This window comes from Betta splendens, chromosome 24 (assembly GCF_900634795.4).
Source record: "Betta splendens chromosome 24, fBetSpl5.4, whole genome shotgun sequence".
NCBI lineage: Eukaryota > Metazoa > Chordata > Actinopteri > Anabantiformes > Osphronemidae > Betta > Betta splendens.
Genome location: NC_040901.2, coordinates 8,208,099 through 8,226,283, shown reverse-complemented (window position 1 = coordinate 8,226,283; position 18,185 = coordinate 8,208,099). Strand labels below are relative to the sequence as shown.

Here is an 18,185-nt window from a genome sequence, read left to right as displayed (position 1 = left end):
TTAGGTCAAGCGTGATTATCGTTGCTGCACAGATGTTGGCACTTGGAGTTATGAAATCAAAAGTCAAGAAAAGGGGTGTTTTATCAACAAATCAAACAAATATATTATAGAGATGCTCTTAAATGAAGGATATTAAACTGGAGGCATGGAGAAAGATGCTGTGCTGTGCAGTTAAGCACCCATTAGCAATGAGACCAGGTGGCATCCATCTATAAAATACATGAATAGCTTCATACTTTAATCTGTGTAATTGCACTTATATTTATTTAAGTGGTTACAGCATTAAATAAAGTGTTCATAAGAAACATATCAGTATAAAAGCAACAACATAAAAGCTAATGATCTCCACTAATATGGTGTGAATAAACTTGGCTTAACAGCTCATCCACATGCAGTAGCTGGGCCTCTCCTCTAGAGCACTTTACTCTAATGAAAGGCAGTGGTGTCCGCTCCGACCGTGATGGATTGGAGGAGCACAACCTTTGGAGAGATCGCTGGCACGCGTCCACGCGCGAGTGGAGATCGCCTGCTGCCCGTCATAGGGGAGGCGCTGCGTCCCTGCCAGAAAATGCCCACGGATGTGATTGATGCCACGGAGGCACAACCTCCGAGCGGAGCTAATCTGGCTAAGCCGCTCATTGTCCCACTGGCAGCTCCAGTATCAACAGCGTGCTGATGGTGTCTGGACCGGAGGACGTGCTCGTAGCGCAGCATCAATAAGGCGGACTCTCAGTTTCTGGATGCAGCACGTGGCCGCCCATCATTTGCTAATGGGGGGGGGGGGCTGTTCCTCGTTTCGAGCGCGAAGCGTCCTAATTAGTTTTCCAGTGCTGCGACTCGCTGGCTGTCTGACTGAAAGTTTGGATTTGGCCGCTTTGCTGCTGCACATTCGCTCATTTTCAGCCAGAAAACGAAGTTCTGCTCCCTCTCGCAAAACTTAGCAAATCAATGGAGAGTGCATATTATTCACTATCAACCTTGACCAGCTGTTAAAATTGGAGCGACTAGGGATGAACACACACACACACACACACACACACACACACACACACACACACACACACAAACACACACTATACACTCTTTATGTTAATGTGGGAGCACGTCTCAAACATTCCTCATACACAATTGAGAGACAGTGAATTTAATGTGGATCCTAATTAATACAAATGCTACATAATTGAACAAACTAGTGAGGAAACTGTGCTAAATGTATCACATACTGTACAGTACTTGCTAATATTAAAAGGCTACTGCATGTGATGTATGATGTAATATGATGTAAAGTGAAGCGTGCTTCACTCATGATTGGCTCCAGCGCACCGTTTGGCTGCGCGCCACATTAATCGCCAGGGTAATGGGACGACGGGCTTATTGACCAGTCGTCCGATAGGACGCAGGGGCAGGATATACAAATCAAAGCTGTCCGACTTCATATTGACCAGGCTGTCCACAGGAAGGGAGATTCATTAGCTGGGTGAAGGGGGTGAGGACAGGGCCGAGCTCATCACATCTCTGACTTCCTGAGCTCAGCCCTTTGCTCCGTCCCCCGTCATCCATGTTAAATATGTATTTAAAGTGTAATAGACAGGTTAGTTTAGTGTTTTTAATGCTCATGTAGATTAAATATGTGTTTCTGCATCACTGTCTCTGTAGAGAGCGTCCTGACTGCTCACAAATTGCCTATACAGTGTCACAGAAGCGTTTTATGCATGAAAATTCACACGTTCACTCGTAGGAAATCCTCTGATACACATTTAGTCTGTCTTATGTTAGAAACAAAAAGTGATCAGAGCATTGATTTTTCATCCAAGTAGTATTTCTGAAGGGTTCGAAGCGTGATTCATCAGCACACAATGAGCTTGATTTACACATGGGGCCCTCAGCTGTGGAGCAGCTGCGTGAAGCATTACATCAGTTCACCGTGGACGTCAAGCATCTATCGCCAATAGCGATGATGAATGTGGAGCTCGGCGCCGAGTGAGCAGTTCCATGAGTAATCAATGAAATGAGGGGGGAATAAACCAACGTGAATGGGTTTGTTTCAAGCATCCCAGTATCTGAATCCTGCTTTTACAAAGTCATGAACAGATCAACAGAACCAGGAGTGAGGTGTGACTGCCCCCTGGTGGCCGGATTGGTGAACATGTTGCTGTTATTATTGTTATTATTATTATTATTATTATTATTATTATTCCCTGATTGGACTGTATCACAGCCTACCTGGCAACAGCTACACGGGTCTCCAGACACACACGCTGCTGCATGTCACCGCTTTTAGAGGCTGGAGCGAACGCTGACGAGCAGCCGCCCTGCGCTGCGCGATACGCGGCCGGTGAGGCGCACGGTGCGGGCGGACGCGCACCGTCTTACGGAGCGGGGGAGTGTCGCGCTCGGCAATATGTTGCAGGTCTGTGATGCGGGCGACGCGGAGACGGTTCAGGGCGGCGTAGAAACGGCGGCTTCCCGTCATCGGTGAGTCTTTGGCTGCGGTAGATTCTGTCCGCTCGTTCGCGTTGTCGTCGTCTCTCGCAGCGCTCGAGTGTGTGTGTGTTTTCATGTGGCCTGTGGTGATGATACGATGATACAGTAGGATGTTTACTCATTTACTGATACATGTACATTTAGATCTTTTTCATCAGATTTATGTATTAGTATGTGTATATATATATATATATATATATATATATATATATATATATATATATATATATATATATATATATATATATATATATATATAGTTTATTTTCTTCATGCAGCAGCACACTCGTATCTGAGTCAAATAGGCTCAATCCTATCCTCCATTCCTACAGGTAACTAAACGCTTATTAGGCTCCTGCAGTGTGGCCTTGAGCGGATCCACAGTGGGAAGATGCTCCCCACAGACGCCCACAGACGAATGTAAACACACATCAGGCAGCACACAGACCAGTCATCAGTCGGATGAGGGCAGCCGCCTTCTCCCACAGCCGAGTGCTGTGCTGTAAGTTGGATGCATTTGGGCGGGTTTCTTTTATATAATGAAAGTCAGATGTTACAAAATATAGTTTCAATCCATTGATCTGTGTTGTTTGATAATTTAGCTACAGATACATTATAACAGCCCTGGGTAAATTAATTTTTGATTTTCTGTTTGCTTTCTGAAGAATTCCATCTTGGGAGAACGTGACGGAGTCCTGAGGCAGAGCCATGGGCTGTGGGGGGAGCAGGACCGATGCCCTGGAGCCCCGCTACCTGGAGAGTTGGACCAAGGAGACAGAGTCCACGTGGCTGACCAGCACCGACACCGATATCCCCCTGTCGTCCATCCAGAGCATCCCCTCTGACAACTCAGAGGCCGGCTTCACTTCGGAGAAAACAATGAGCCCTGGTGAGAATGAATAATGCTTAAAGCATGCACGAACAATGAAAAATACCAAATGAACAGACACAGTTGAAATTAAGCAAAACCATACTTTGACATTGCTAAAATCTGTCCACACAACGTTCTTCCACCAGCCTTCTGCTTTATATCCTTTTGTCGTGAAAGGATGGTCTTCATTAAGGTCATCAAAATTCAAATATTAACATTAAATACTAAATTATTATCCCAACAAACCGGAACTTCCTTATGTGCCGAACTGCAGGTGCAGTTTCTTTGAAGCCTCAACAAGCCAAATCGGCAAATTGGCATAATAGGCTACATCAAAAGCTGCTGTTCAAATAGGACTTGGCTGCCATGGCAACAGATCCAGCTGTTCGTAAATCCAGGCAGAGGAGCCTCAGTGTAATTGTGGAGACAGATTTGGTCAATCTCCAATTTGAGTTTAAAAACTAGATTCAAATCAATCATCAACTTGTAGCAACAAATACCGTATTGGTGTATTTTTTAACGTTCTGATAATGGCAATGAGTTTTCTACTGTACATCTGTGGCTCGTGTTCAGCAGGAAGAGTCCAGTGGTTTGGTAGAAGCACAACAAATCACAGTTGGTGTGTGTTCCAGTTCCAGACTTCTTTGAAGACGGCCTTCCTCCTCCAGCGCAGGCGTACCTCAAGGTCTGCTCCGCTGTGTCTGAAGCCAGCCTGAACGACGTGAAACCCAGCAGCCCCCCGAAGCTACTGGCCTCTCCAGCCAAAGACGAATGCCTGGCTTCGACCGGCACAACCGTGCAGCGCAGAAGTGTTTTACACACCGAAGAGATTGTAAGCCTTTAAGTGAGAATATTACGTTTGTTTGCATTTTTACACGGTGCCACAACTTTACTTCTGACCGTCCACAGACAAAATGGCAGGACAATCGCATGTCGACCAAGCAGGTGACCATCACGGTGACGCAGAGCATCCATCAGGTGGACAAGAACGGGAAGGTGAAGAAATCCCTCACGACGTACGAAGTCATAAAGCCGGTGGAGAGCGTCAAACAGGCGGCGACACCAAACACCTGAGCGCGGGGTCGACGGGAAGCCAAAGAACCGCGGAATAAATGAACGGATGGCTGGTCTGCTCTGGGACTCAATCTGATTGTCATGATGAAATAGTGTAACTAGGCTGTACAGTATTGTAGTCAACACTGTATGATGTAATACCGTGGTACTCACATCTAGGTTTATTAGCAGAAACGTGGAAAAATGTCATACAAACAGTATCAGACCAAAATAAATGAAGAATGCATCATGTTTCACAGCGGAACGAGGACAAGCGTGTAAAAACTATAATTATTACTGGTATTATTTCATGAGTGAGAATTCATAGAAGACATTGAACATTTCTGTCCCAGTGATAAACATGTGTTCAGTTCGGCTCAGGTAACGATTGCACTAAGTACAGTGAAGCCTGGATGAGAGTGTGTAATGAAGATGTAAAGGGTCTTATTGCGTTGTGTTGTCTTGAACAATACAGTGTCATTTCTCATCTGTCGTCCGTTTGAGACATTTTTCAGATCATTTTGTTGTTTACCTTTCGTATATGTAGGTAACAGTACATGCTGTATAGGTAGATTCTGTGCTTCTCTGTGAAGGTGCATTGGTTTAGTTCATAGATGGGGAGGAGAGTAATTTCATTAATTCAAACAGCACAGATCTGTTTTAATACCACCAACATGGAACAAAGATGTGGGCACGGTGAGGAGTCAGGTGAACAATAAAAGCTCACCATCCCTGTGCAGAATGTATTTACATATGAACAAACAGCAGATGAGTCCTTCTGGAAAGTGTTTGTCATGATTCGTGCCAATATGTTTTTCGCCAGCAGCTCTGACAGGTCGTCTGGGGTCAGGTGGGTGCTGAACGTGTGTGGATCTGCTTCTGATGGTCATAATATATTTGGCCTAATCTGAACAATGGCTCCTCTTTCTCCATCCACTCCTCCACGCGGAAGTCTGGGAAGAAGAAATTGATTTCTCTTTGTGCCGATTCCACCGAATCTGGAGAGAAGATGAAGTACAATGCTCTTTTATTTTCACTTATCACCTCTTTATTCACTCGATCTGAATTGATTCATTTCTATTTGTAAATGTAAATACACATCTCTCTCCATCTTTCATACCTGAGCCATGAGTTGTGTTACGTGTATCTGTGAGGCCAAACTGGCCCCTGATGGAGAGCGGGGAGGTGTATCTGGCCCTGAACACTTTAGTGGGTCCCATCAGTTGTCTCCATTGATGTATGGCATCATCTCTGGCTAAAATGTATGCACGCATGGGACCACTGCGGGAAGGAATTAAATACTAGTTTGAGTAGTCTGGAATTATTGCTGCTCATTCCACTTGTTAAAACAGACACATTAGTGTAATTATTTGCTGCTTTTCTGTTATGATCACTTTTTCAGGTAGAAACTCAAGGATTAGCTTTTTTGTTCTGGGATATGTACAGTTATACAGTCTGTATGAGCTGAGGCTTACCTTGACATAAACTCAACAAGTCTTTGATAGAAGAATCGCTCTAAAATGCAAAAGCAGACGTGTTTATTTTTTATTTTGCCTCATTTTTACTTGTTCCATTCAGATAAGGGTCTGTATTGTTTTCTCTCAAAATGTACAGCTAGCTGAGTAATATTCAGCCATGAGCCATCATTTTAAACCCACCCATTGTGCCAAAGCAAGCCTCTGACTCATCAACTGAGTCAGATGAATTCACTACACCAGAATCCAGCCACACTGTTTAAACACATTCAAGCAAAGATGAGCTGCAGTCACACCTGAATGCTCAGCATAGAATCTCTCAGAGTCCTGTCTTCTCCACACGAGGTCTTTGCATCTAACGATGACAAAGTGATTATCCAGGATTGTTTGGTGAAGAGTCTGGACAAGAATAATAGACACAGAATAAACGTTTTTTGTTACTATAACAATAATGTGGTTATTCTGTCAGTGTGATTTAGACAGTATATAGTATTGTGTGTATATACGTAAGAAGCGTATTTAAAAACAAGAAAGAGTGAGGAGGACACGAACGGACCTGTAACATGAGCGGATGAGCTACAGCATCGGGTTTGATGACCGCCAGGGTGAGCTGCAGCACTTTGGACAGGCGACCAGATGTTGGTAACATTGTCTAGAGAAGGCACAGATTTTATAAAATGTCAGCAGTGGAAATGCATTTATCCGCTCATATGCTGCTACGAATATTCACAATTATAGTAATTAATTAGATAATATGAGCAGGAACGACGCGACCTCTTTTTTACTTTCGTAGTTGATGCATTCACCACTGCTAATGCGTACATGTATATAACTATTACTAATAATAGGTTTTATAAAGCCATTTAGTCAGTGCTGATTTAGTTACACATACCAACCTGTGCTGTGACTGTTTTCTCAAGTAAAGACGGTTTAACGAGGGAAACACCGCAGCTCCCTCCGCCACCATCCTACGGCGAACACACGCCCGTCACTAAATCTTAGTAAATGCTTGTGTTGTCACCCTGATCTACAAGCACGAGTCGTTTAGATTTAGCTAACTCTAGTTTTTTTGAAATATTAATGTGAAGGTTAAAGGAAAACTGTGATATTTCCGTTTAATGACAGATAACTCATTGCACCGCTCAGTCCGTTTATAAATACAACCCCCGGAAACTAAAGCAGCTTATTACGTTCCGACTACGGGGTCTTCAAGTATATACGTAAAAAATAATTGAAAACGAAATAATTTGTTCTGATTTTGTGTAATATATATGATTTTATATAATTTGTGATATAAACTAATATTTCTATAAATTATATTATTTGAATGTAATTCTTAATAATAGTTCAGTTCTCTTTTCAAGTCGCTCCTTTGGGTACACCAAAATAGTTAAGAAAAAAATAATAATTCAGTTAACGTCCCAATTATCACAGTGGAAATCTGGTGAAGGTTTCTCTCACACTACTAGCCAGTTTTATCAGATATACATCAAATAGAACAAGGTAATTACTATAGAAAAGTTGTGCTGTCACCATTAATTTCCAGGAAATTATAGTTTGTAAAGCTGGAAATGGAGGGTGATGGATAGACAGACTCTCCGGTAGCTGACAGTCCCCAGGGAAACACAGTGACACAACAGCTATAATCAGGCCCTGGAGCGAGAGAGATTTTTGTCCGTGGAATTTCACGGATGTGGGAGATCAGACATACAGTATGAGTTACAAACTATGGAGCACATTCCAGCATTGCAAAGCAGCCGCGCCCTCGAAAAGAGCGGTTGTGTGTTTGGAGAGAATAGGAGGAAAGAAAGTGAGGATGGCTGCCCCACTTAGGTTTCTCCCACCTGCCAATGTCACGTGACTCAGGGGTGACACCACAGCTGTTACCTCCCATGAGGGGGATGTGGAGGCAGGGAGGAGCTGCTGGGTGGATGGAAGATTAAATCGTCTTACACGTATCATGCAGTACATGCAGTGCAGCAGTGTATCAATACCAGCATGATACTTGATCTTATAGGATGGTTCACACAGTCAAGGATAGTGGAGAATTGTGTTGGGTGATGATCAAATCAAGCTGTGTAAAGCAAAATGCTACAACCATGTGTATATAATACAGGATTAAACGTTTGTTTGGTTTTCACGCAGAGCTGCAGACAACACAGACAGAACGGAGGCCACCACTGGCCCCTGGTTCGAACCCCCTCAGCTGCGCGGCTGATTCAGCTGATCTCCCATAAACTGCATGTCTGTTTTATCTCGGTGTCTCCGCCGCCGCTGCTGCTGCTGCTGCTGCTGCCGCTGCTGCTGCTGCTGCTGCTGCTGGCCCTCCTGCAGTTGTCACTCCCTTTTGGTGTGACCAGGGCAGCTGAGCGGCGACCCCCGCGGGCTCTTGGATATCCATAGGCTGCTCCGCATTCATTCTTTCACCCAGAGCCACAGGACAGGATCACGTGGAAACGTGTCCCACATAGCAACAGGGTTTTAAGAGCGAAGGTTTATTGTGATGACATACAGACATTTGGGGTTCGGTCCAAAGCTGCATTTTGTCTCATGGCTGATGAGGTTTGACGTATAGATTCATCTGATCTGTTGTATAATTATCCCACCTGTAGCTGTAAGTTCACAGCTAATTGTTAGAAACACTAGCATTCACTTGTTAAACGTTGAAATGTAATGCTTTAAATAAATGAAAATACAAACAATGCACAAAAATATAAAAAAACAAAACACATGAACTACTAATAACGGGTATTCAAGTGCTATATACAGTAAATAAACTAAAAACATTGTTTTAATATTGGAACCTGGTGGCGTTTCCATGGTAACAGCTGTAATTTCTGTAGAAATATATAGTCAGGCTTGACCTGTGCGCTCTGACCCCTTCGCGCTGCAGCTCACCTGTCACGGTGTCTCAGCGGCCACCCATTACAGCAGGGTTATTTAGGGGGGCGCGGGCCCAGTGTGACACCCAGAGGCCTTTTATGTCCTAATTGTTCGGCTGGTGAGAAAACCAGGGCTGTATTTCCTGTTTTAACACCTTTTAGTGACTCTGTAGAGATGACGCGAAGGGACAAGGAGCCCAGCGCTGTCTTAGTTGCCGTCTTCATTCCTGGAGCTGAGCGTTTGTGACACTCGGGGGGTGAGTCGCTTTCACCTCTCCCTCACCTGTTCGCTCTTTTAGCCTAAATGCCGGTGACCTTTGACCTTCCCGCTCCATTGCTTCTCCACACGGGACCAGGCTCCCCGCAACAGCTGTGTCAACCTCAGGCCTGGCAACTGGTGCGTGCCCAGGGAAGGACAGAGTGGCATTAATGTCATAGCGCGTAATGAGTCAGCAGCACAGAACAAAGTGGTCCAGTTTGACTTTGTGAGGATCAAGCAGCTCACAATGACTTTTCCATTGATTAAGATTATTATAATGTGAGAAAAAGGAAACTAATTAGAATCTAATCTCTCCAAGGTGACTGTGTGAGGTTTTCCTCCCGGTCAGAGACACCGAGAAACTGCTCTGAGGTCAGTAAGTCTGTGCTGAGAGACACCGCTGACTCCTGCCAAGAAAGTAGTGACCTCCCCAGAAGCAGCGCGACACCGGCACCCGAGCAGATGAGCATGACAGCGGGGAACAAAGTGATTAGCAAACGGGGGCCCCGCTATGTGAGCGCGGGCTAAAAATAACCCGCTGGCCCCGTTTGTGGATCACATGCGGCCCAACTGCCGAGCGCCCGTACCCGCATCCCCACAGTCGCCGGCGGGCAGAACAACACGGGCGCCCGCGCATCAAAAAGCGCCGCAGAGCAGCGGGGGGTATTCGCATGACGAGAGAGGAACGGGACCAGACGCAGCATCCGTCTGTGACAATGATGGGCTGTCCCGTCAGAAGCAGCGGCGGGGTTTCGGGTCTTCACGCGCGCGTCCGGTGCCGGGATCCAACAATCCGGCCCACCACAAAAGCCCGCTGATATTCTTAGTGCTGGGATAAATCTGTCCAGACCTTGGCGCATAGCTGGAAATGTTGCATTTGTGGGACACCCTGGCTGGAGGCCATGGGAAATATTGAACAACTGTCGACTTTAGACAACATCCTGTAGCGGAGTTAAACGGGAGCTGCAAAGATGCGCCGGTGTGTGTGTGTGTGTGTGTGTGTGTGTGTGTGTGTGTGTGTGTGTGTGTGTGTGTGTGCGTGCGTGCGTGTGTGTGTGAGGGGGGGGGGGTCTGTTGCTATTTGTGGATGGCGAGTGGCTCAAAAATAGGAAGCGCGTTGGGTTTCAATATAAGCCCCCCGCTCGGAGCTGGAGGTTTCTTTGAATGAGGCCCGGGTTCCGATCACGCCCAGGCCTGGCGCTGATTTTAGAACACAGGTGTTGACCTTAGTGGAGCGGCTTGTGCTTGCTGCAGAGGAAAATGAACCCCCGAGGCCGGCCCGCCTCGCACCGGGACTCACGCAGATGCTTGAAGACGGTCATATATGGGTCTAAGTGTGAACAATGGGACCAGGAGTGGCTGGTGGAGAAATGATGGCTCCTCCAGGTTCATGCCTGTATTTCATTTCAGCTCTTTAAACCAATTCAGAGGTTTTTTTTATTTTATCCTGTGACCATTATTGGTCTCAAATGACGTCTTTAATGTAATATTTGACTTTGGCGTCTGAAACACGACCCTGAACGTTGCTTTTCTCTCCGCTGAGGCTGAGCGCCCAGTGACACAATGAAACCTAAGTGAGGCCGAAGGACCCAGACTTGGATGAAATTCAACCTGGGCTTCAGCTGTGGCCGCTGGAGCTGCTGCTCCCACTCTACGCCTAAAGCCCATAAAACACACCCATCACGCAGTTGCCTCCTTGTTCCTCTCCGTCCGTCTCTTTTGCCCCTTTTCCTTTTTTTTTTTCCCCCATCCAAAAAGGAGCCATTGACTTTGGGTGTAAAACGGAGGCAGGGTGGGGGCCGAGCGGAGGAACGGTGGGGTGTAGGGTGTCCTGAGCCCAGTGTGAACAGCTGAGAGGTGTGATTTCACAGGCTGGCTCCCCCCTGTCAGGGCCCTGATTGGGCCGGACAGAAGGCGCAGGAGAGGCCCGGGCTTCTAAAGGACACCAACAGGTGGGAGGCCGCTCCGGAGGGGGGCGCGCCTGCTGGGATAGAAAAGGCCCATCCGCAAGGCCTGTTGTGGTCACAATGCGCCGGTCAGATGCGGAGGAGGATGGCGGAGTGCGGCCGAGCTGAGGGGAGCAGAGGAGGAAGCAGGGGATGAGGGGAGAGGGGCGACTGGGAAGGGCAGCGTCAGGGGCGGAGGTCGGCTGGTGCCTCTAGTCAGATTCATGCTCAGATCGTCAGACCCTCCGTCGCGAGATTAAAGCCGGGCGTCGAGGCAGCCGTTGCTCGGGTTTAGGGCGTTTTAGAAGGGGAAGGTGAGGCGCGAGGCAGGAAAGGCTGAGGGGATGGAGTCGTAGGTGGGCCCGTCGCCGTCGCCGCCGCCATTTGGTCTCGGTCCGGTAGCTCGGCGAGACCGACCCTGGCTCCGCCAGAATAAAAGCCCCGCGAGGAGCCGCCGCCGCCGCCGCGCTGAATGAGGTGAGTGTTGAAAATATAACTGACTGCTTCATTACTGCATGACTTGTGTCGTTAGATTGAAATCACCCATTCATTTGAAATATTATTACACAACATACACTTTCCAAGAAACATTCCTCCTGTTCTATTTCTCCTGACTGTGTGGCCCCAGTGGCTGATGGGAGCTGGAGTCATGTGTGGCTCTTCCTGTCACAGCCGGCCATTGTTAGGCCGCGACTTCTGCATCTGTGACTATGAAAGGGCGCTTTGTGCCCGAGGAGCGGCGGACCCAGTTGTTGCCCCTTGCGAGGACACGCTTCCTTATATCCCCATATTAATACACCACTTATGGAATGTAAGGAAGTGTGTGGTTTCGAGGGGCCGTGAGCGGCGACGCGCGCTGGGACGAAGAGGCGGCTCCGACCCCTTCGGAGAGGGGGGCGTGCGAGCATGTGTGCCGCTGGGCGACAGGTGAAGGGCCCGGTCCCTCTCCTCGGGCCCGGACACGTGGACGCTCAGCCTCGCTGATCCGGTCTCGGGGACTTCTTGAAAAATTCCTGCCCTGCCCTGTCCGCCGACAGACCCGGATTGACAGGGCACAGCTGTCACCCATTATAGCCACCGCAGGGCTCTTAAAAGGGAAGAGGTGGAGGGGGGGGGCAGAGATGTGGTGCTGTCACTGAGGGTGGAGGCTGGGGCTGCAGGGGAGTGGAGCCTTGTCACCGGCTGTCAGGGATCCCAGACCTCCAAATAGGAACTTTCTGCTTGGTAACATGGAGGCACCTGCTTCTACAGCATGACTCACAGATCGTTTCCTCTCCTCTCTGTGTCTCATCAGGTGCGTCTGAAGACACGGCGGCCCCGTCTCCCTCCTCATCCTCACCCTCATCCTCATCCTCAGCGTGCTCCCGGTCCTGCTCCCTCCCCTCGCAGCTGAAGCAACACGCCTTGCTGTGGCTGGTCAAACGGAACCAAGTCAGGTGTTACTGTGAGGTTTGGTCCCCTTCAACCAGCTACTGCGTCGTGAATTCAGTCAGCAGACTCCAGCGCGGACGAAGGCACACTGCCATAAGGCCGCGCATGTTAAAGGTGGTATTCTAGTGAGGACTTATTAGATTGGTAAATGTTTATTTCTCATGTGTTTTTCTCCAAAAGCAAATAAAAAATGATTACTGACAACAGAGTGGTCAATTTAAATTTCTGCCTTCCTCCGTTTGAAACTAGACATGAACCCCAATATCTGATTTAGTTGGTACAGTGAGTTTCTAATAATAAAGAACAATGACAACGTCACACATAGGAAGTAAGCATATGGAGCATAATAAAAAAGCGAACAGCTTCAGGTACAATACGCCTCATTATGTCTCTTATTTTATGTGAGAATGCTTGTTGTTTGTCCGGCATCACTGAGTACATGAAGTAAACTAAACTCCTGGTGGGATAATGCAATATCATTATCAGTAAACCCAATACGATCAGTGTTAAAGCTCACCTTGGGTTGAACTTCATAAACTGCTAAGTGAATTTCTAATCACAAACAGGAAATTGTCATTATGCAGAATAATTTAGTAGATACACTACTGCAACCAGATTAAACACAGTGACTTTATTTCCTTAAAATTAACTGTATTTTCGTCTTTTCATCCTATTCGCTTCACTTATGTTAACAAATTCAATATCAGCATCTTACTGTGCAGCACAGGTGCACATCTTTTGACCTAGAACCCTTGGGAGAACCAGTGTTTCCCTTTAATAATAATAATGATGATCAGTTACGATGTTGTGTTTCAGCTTAACTCAATTAAAATGTGCTGTAACCCAATTTTTAAGGGACAACACAGCAATATAATCCACTATAAAATACATCACATAGTACAGTAAGTGGGATGGAATTCGAAATATTGATATAAATTTTAGAGGGCAATTATTGTCTCCATATTTCATATAAAATTTGTCTTTATTAATTGTAAGGTGTTGAAAATACTGTAAGACACTCAAATATTGTAAGAAGGAACCTTAATAGATAAAAAACAACTATATCAAGTCTTATTTTATTAAAGAACTAGGCAATTAACCAAACACAAACCAACCCTTTTTTTAACGGAGTCGATAACAAGTCTCCGTTTGACCACAAGGGGGCGATGTGGATTTTTGCGGCGCTAGTTTTTCCAGCACAGAGGAAGTGGAGCAGCATCGTAAACATGGCTGACAGTGGAGTGACAGGTGAGTTGGGGAACGTGTAGCAACTGGATTGTCTCTCGGTTTTTCACTATTTTAATTGCGTTGCCACTGGTGCAGCGACGAAGCGCTTTGTATTTGTGAGTCGAGTTTTGGGGCGTTGAATTAAGCTTCTAGCGAAGTTAATTCACAAAGCGGAGCTAGCTAACGCTAGCATAGTTTATTCTACGGCAGACGTCGTAATGTTATTGCATCATTTTATGGCGTCGCTGTTTTATTAAAAATATAAAAAACTGGTATGTCTCTGTATCGTGAACATGTTGGTAGTAAGCAATGTTACTGGGGAATCCGTAGCGTGATGCAAAACGAGCCAGTTCAGTCATTTAACAACTTCATCATCGAATAGAGTTTAGTATTTTGCAGTTCTGATATCGGCTGGATTCTTTACAGATGGACCTGAGAAGAAAAATGACATTGAACGTGCAAAGGTTTGTCTTTAACTCTCGTTTTCTCTGCTTACCGCCTCATATAAAGCAACACATTAGACTGATAGTAATTATAAAGAAAATGTCTTTGACCTTTCTGCGTAACAGAATGAAGGCAAAGATCTGAGCAAAGAGGAGAAGCAACGGCTGAGAAAAGAGAAGAAACACCAGAAGAAAAGCAAAGAGAAAAAGGATGAGAAGGCTCCACAAGAGAGTGAGAAAGAAAAGAAGCCTGTCAGCTCAGCTGCTCCAGCACCTCAGTCTACAACACAACATACAACACACAAAGGTGCATTTGCTGTGACTGCTAGCAGCCTTCTTTCTAGATGCTTTCTTTCTGATTCCTCACGTGTTGCTCTTCCTTGCATGTGTCTCCACAGCTCCTTCAGCAGTGCCTGCTCCTGCACCACTTCCCGTGCCTGCCTCAGAATCACCTGTCCCAGCTGATAAGCCCGCAAAGAGTAAAGCAGAGCTGAAGGCTGAGAGAAGAGCTCGGCAAGAGGCTGAGAGGGCCTCCAAGCAGAACAAGAAGGGAGAAGTGGGCCAGCAGGTAGCCACGGGCAAAACCAAAGCCCCACAGAGTGAGCTGCAGCCAGGTACTGTGAAATTAGCCTGTCAAAATAATTGGTAGCAAACAATTCACATGCTGCACTGTGAGGACAGTCACACTGTTTGTGTGTTTTCAGTGGTAAAGAGGCTACCAGAACATATCCAAGCGGACAACCCAGATGTTTTGAAGAAACTGGCCAAGAAGCTGGAAAGACAGCAGGTTAGATACGGAGTATCTACAAACTTAAATCCTAATTATTACTTGGATCTGCGTGTAGAAAATACTGTGGACTTGTGCTCCTTTATTCACTAGATAAACTTTGATAAGGCCTTAGTGCAGTTTTCACATCACCTGGCCTTTTAGGCATTCTGGCATTCTTCATAGATGTGGGTTAGTGGGACAAACATGTCAGTCAGAATCGATATGTGCACATGTTTAAAAATCATAATGTTTAAAAATGGTGTGTCAGTCATGTGTTGTTGTTCACTGCAACCTCTTCTAACAGTCAGTGGTAACTGCATGTGATTGTACCTAACGTTTCTTTCAGACACCAGGGTACAATGCTACTACAAAGGCCAAGGTCTGGTTTACTTACATGTGTGCCTAATCACATTTTGCTTTGCTTGCTCACCTGGCACCATTATCGTACTCCAGCGCCTCTCATTCATAAAAACATAAATGGGCAACCTGAGGATTTGGTCCACAGGCACCAACCATCAAAAAGTGCAATCTCTGTGCTCAACTTTAACACTCAGCTGTTTGCTGTGCAGATGTTTTGTTGGATAGTGTTTCTAAAAAAGTTATTCTGTTCTTACTAGTGCTTGATAGTAGTGCCATATTGTAACATAGGCTGTTTGTAGTATTTTGTTTTTATTGCTTTTCTCTGTGGTTCATTGGATTTTACTTACACATACTGTATACATGGTTATTGTTTTAGACTGCGCTGTGACTGTGTATTAACCTCATCCTCTCAGCTTTAACTTCCGAATGTTTGAGCTCTGATTAACTGCTTCATTTCAGATTCCACTCCGGTCAGACTACGGCCGTAAAGTCAGCCTGTTTTCCCATCTTCACCAGTACAGTCGGAAAGCTCCCCTAACACAGCAGCTCAGGTAAGCTGACCACTTCCAGTACAGCCACTCAGTCTGGGTGCATTAAAGGAAGATGTTCCCTCTCTTATAACTGAACAAAGAGGACATATTTGTTTAAGTATGTAATTTCATACTACCGGTATAGCAGCATAAGAATTGTCTGATTAAAATTGTGTTTTACCCCTTTTTGTACTTGAATTGAAGCTTTAGCATTATAACTGACTACTTGCCGTTTGCAGCATTCCCTCCACAGTAATTCACCCTGCTATCGTCCGACTGGGCCTCCAGTATTCACACGGTATAGTGGCAGGATCCAACGCTCGCTCTGTGGCTCTGCTCCATGCCTTCAAACAGGTGATGTGCACTATTAGTGTCCTTTACCTGCCTGGAATGCAGATCGCTGTATCCAAATAATAGTGTGACATAAAAGCAATGTTTTATACTATTTAGGTCATAAGGGATTATTCTACACCTCCAAATGAGGAGCTTTCTAGGGACTTGGTAAACAAGCTGAAACCTTATATCAGGTACATTTAAAGTTTTTGCTTTAGATCTACATGATCCTAATCAGGACACAAGATGCAGTTTGATAAATTGATTTAACTTATCTAAAGTATAGATTTTGAAGTTGATGATTGTTTTTTCCGTGTTTCTTTCAGCTTCTTAAATCAGTGTCGCCCTCTCTCAGCCAGCATGGGTAACGCAATAAAATACATCAAGAAAGAGATCTCTAATATTCCTAGTCATTGCAAGGAAGAAGAGGTTAGTGTCTCTTTTTTAAATCTCATTAATTCAAAAACTTGCAAATTGCTGTTGATCATAATAGGACAATAATAATTTCTGATATTCATCTTCCTTTGTCTCTATCCAGGCAAAGAGCAAACTGGTGAACTGCATTGAGTGCTACATTAATGAGAAAATCATTCTTGCTGCTAAAGCTATTGCCAAGTACTCCATAGAGAAGATCAGCGATGGAGATGTCATCTTAATTTACGGATGGTAAACCTTTTACAAACAGTTACATATGCATTCAGCTGTTTGATCTGTGTTTTCCTTTTACTAAGTGTTGCCTAATTGTCTTGCTAAAAATACGTGTCCAGACAATGATTGTTAAACCGCTTTCATCACTTTCTCTTCCTTGTTTTTGTCCTGCTTCCTGAAATCCTGACTTTCTTCTACATTTTCTTTTGACATTACCACACCTCATTTTCATTTCTGCTCTTTCCTCCCTCAGCTCATCACTGGTCAATCACATTCTGTGTGAAGCTTTGGAGAAAAGAAGGAAGTTCCGTGTGATCGTGGTAGACAGCAGACCTCGGCTAGAGGGCAGGGAGGCCCTGAGGCGCCTGGTTCAGAGAGGCATCAGCTGCACCTATGTCCTTATCTCAGCTGTTCCCTACATCCTTCCAGAAGTAATCTTGAAGCCATGGAGAATTAACCACAGTGCAAACAATATATGGAATTATCTCTAATTGCAAAAATATCATTCTGTTTCCAGGTATCAAAGGTTTTCCTTGGTGCTCACGCTCTGTTGGCCAACGGCTACGTCATGTCCCGTGTGGGGACATCACAGATAGCTCTGGTGGCCAAAGCCTTTAACGTGCCTGTGTTGGTGTGTTGTGAGACCTACAAGTTTTGCGAGAGGGTGCAGACAGATTCCTTTGTGTCCAATGAACTAGGTAAGGGAGATGAAAATAGTAGAGAAGTATTTTATTTTGCTCTTTGCATTTTTTTCATGACTTCTTCTGGCACAGCCATTAATGTACATGATTTTATCAGCATCATCTCACAAATGGTTTTCCCAGCCGCCTTGAGTTCATCATGTTCTGTTATCGCAGATGATCCTGATGACCTCATTGTGACCCGTAAAGGGAAGACTCACTTGGAGGACTGGCAGCAGGTGGACTCTCTCGGCCTGCTCAACCTGGTGTATGATGTGACGCCGCCTGATTTTGTGGACCTGGTCATCACAGATTTGGGGATGATCCCGTGCACCTCGGTCCCTGTGGTGCTGCGAGTCAAAAGTGTGGACCAGTAAACGACCTACAGCTCACATCAGTCAGAGCCAAGAGGCTGCAACTCATTGTTTTGGAGGAGCTTGTGTGCAAACGTGCTCGCACACATTACAAAATATCGTGCTTTTAGCATGCAATAAATATATATCTGAAGTGAAGTAAGCTTTTTAAACAGAGTCCATGTGTTTTTTTCTCCAATATGGCCAGTGTAGTGTATAAATGACAGCTGTCCATATTATGGGCCCTTGTTACCAACAGAATTTTTAATTGTCAGTATTGGAGCAAAACAGTTCCACTGTGACTCAACCCACTCAGCCAGAGCATGCTTTTTAAAAAGTTACACATCAACAGTTTCCTCATTACAGTTGGAGCTTAACAATGTTGGATTTTATGACTCTTATAAAAAATCTGCTTTTTATTGACTAAATGGATTTCAATTG

The 18,185-nt window shown here is 45.4% G+C and overlaps 3 protein-coding genes and 1 long non-coding RNA gene across 8 annotated transcripts in view; 3 read left to right on the top strand and 1 right to left on the bottom strand.

Moving 5' to 3' along the window:
• Positions 1–4,895, top strand: part of baalcb (BAALC binder of MAP3K1 and KLF4 b) — a 37,094-nt gene extending 32,199 nt beyond the window's left edge. The window contains exons 1-5 of one of the 2 annotated variants that reach the window (XM_029141763.3): positions 2,224–2,475; positions 2,817–2,986; positions 3,150–3,373; positions 3,988–4,187; positions 4,265–4,895. In XM_029141763.3, the coding sequence (XP_028997596.1) occupies positions 3,193–3,373; positions 3,988–4,187; positions 4,265–4,429 (546 nt within the window). In that variant the 5' untranslated portion in view covers positions 2,224–2,475; positions 2,817–2,986; positions 3,150–3,192 and the 3' untranslated portion in view covers positions 4,430–4,895. Of the gene's footprint in view, positions 1–2,223; positions 2,476–2,816; positions 2,987–3,149; positions 3,374–3,987; positions 4,188–4,264 lie in introns of those variants that run through there. The other variant, XM_041069503.2, reaches the window with a different exon arrangement.
• A 143-nt stretch (positions 4,896–5,038) lies between these two features.
• nme6 (NME/NM23 nucleoside diphosphate kinase 6) lies at positions 5,039–7,047 on the bottom strand. Of its 2 annotated transcripts, none has more exons than XM_055506369.1 (6): positions 6,776–7,047; positions 6,440–6,535; positions 6,180–6,282; positions 5,884–5,923; positions 5,529–5,689; positions 5,039–5,406 (listed from the first exon to the last, which is right to left on the bottom strand). In XM_055506369.1, the coding sequence occupies exons 1-6, from the start codon at positions 6,848–6,850 to the stop codon at positions 5,255–5,257; spliced, it is 627 nt and encodes a 208-aa protein (XP_055362344.1). In that variant the 5' UTR covers positions 6,851–7,047; the 3' UTR covers positions 5,039–5,254. The 2 variants fall into 2 exon arrangements, with proteins under 2 accessions (XP_055362344.1, XP_028997595.1); XM_029141762.3 differs by having other exon boundaries at positions 6,780–7,047.
• A 3,098-nt stretch (positions 7,048–10,145) lies between these two features.
• On the top strand, positions 10,146–12,605 carry LOC129603736 (uncharacterized). Its single transcript, XR_008693942.1, has 2 exons — positions 10,146–11,447; positions 12,265–12,605. It is a non-coding gene; the product is annotated as an uncharacterized LOC129603736 (long non-coding RNA).
• Positions 12,606–13,541: 936 nt separating this feature from the next.
• On the top strand, positions 13,542–17,917 carry eif2b4 (eukaryotic translation initiation factor 2B, subunit 4 delta). 3 transcript variants are annotated; one of them, XM_055506626.1, is made up of 14 exons: positions 13,542–13,649; positions 14,055–14,092; positions 14,198–14,303; positions 14,470–14,685; positions 14,776–14,858; positions 15,187–15,219; positions 15,660–15,751; positions 15,970–16,084; positions 16,181–16,257; positions 16,390–16,492; positions 16,602–16,729; positions 16,965–17,142; positions 17,229–17,409; positions 17,569–17,917. In XM_055506626.1, exons 1-14 carry the CDS (start codon positions 13,568–13,570, stop codon positions 17,766–17,768), a joined length of 1,632 nt encoding a protein of 543 aa, XP_055362601.1. In that variant the 5' UTR covers positions 13,542–13,567; the 3' UTR covers positions 17,769–17,917. The 3 variants fall into 3 exon arrangements, with proteins under 3 accessions (XP_055362601.1, XP_028997350.2, XP_028997351.2); XM_029141517.3 differs by having other exon boundaries at positions 14,198–14,378; XM_029141518.3 differs by lacking the exon at positions 15,187–15,219 and having other exon boundaries at positions 13,543–13,649; positions 14,198–14,378.
• The last annotated feature ends 268 nt before the right edge of the window (positions 17,918–18,185 follow it).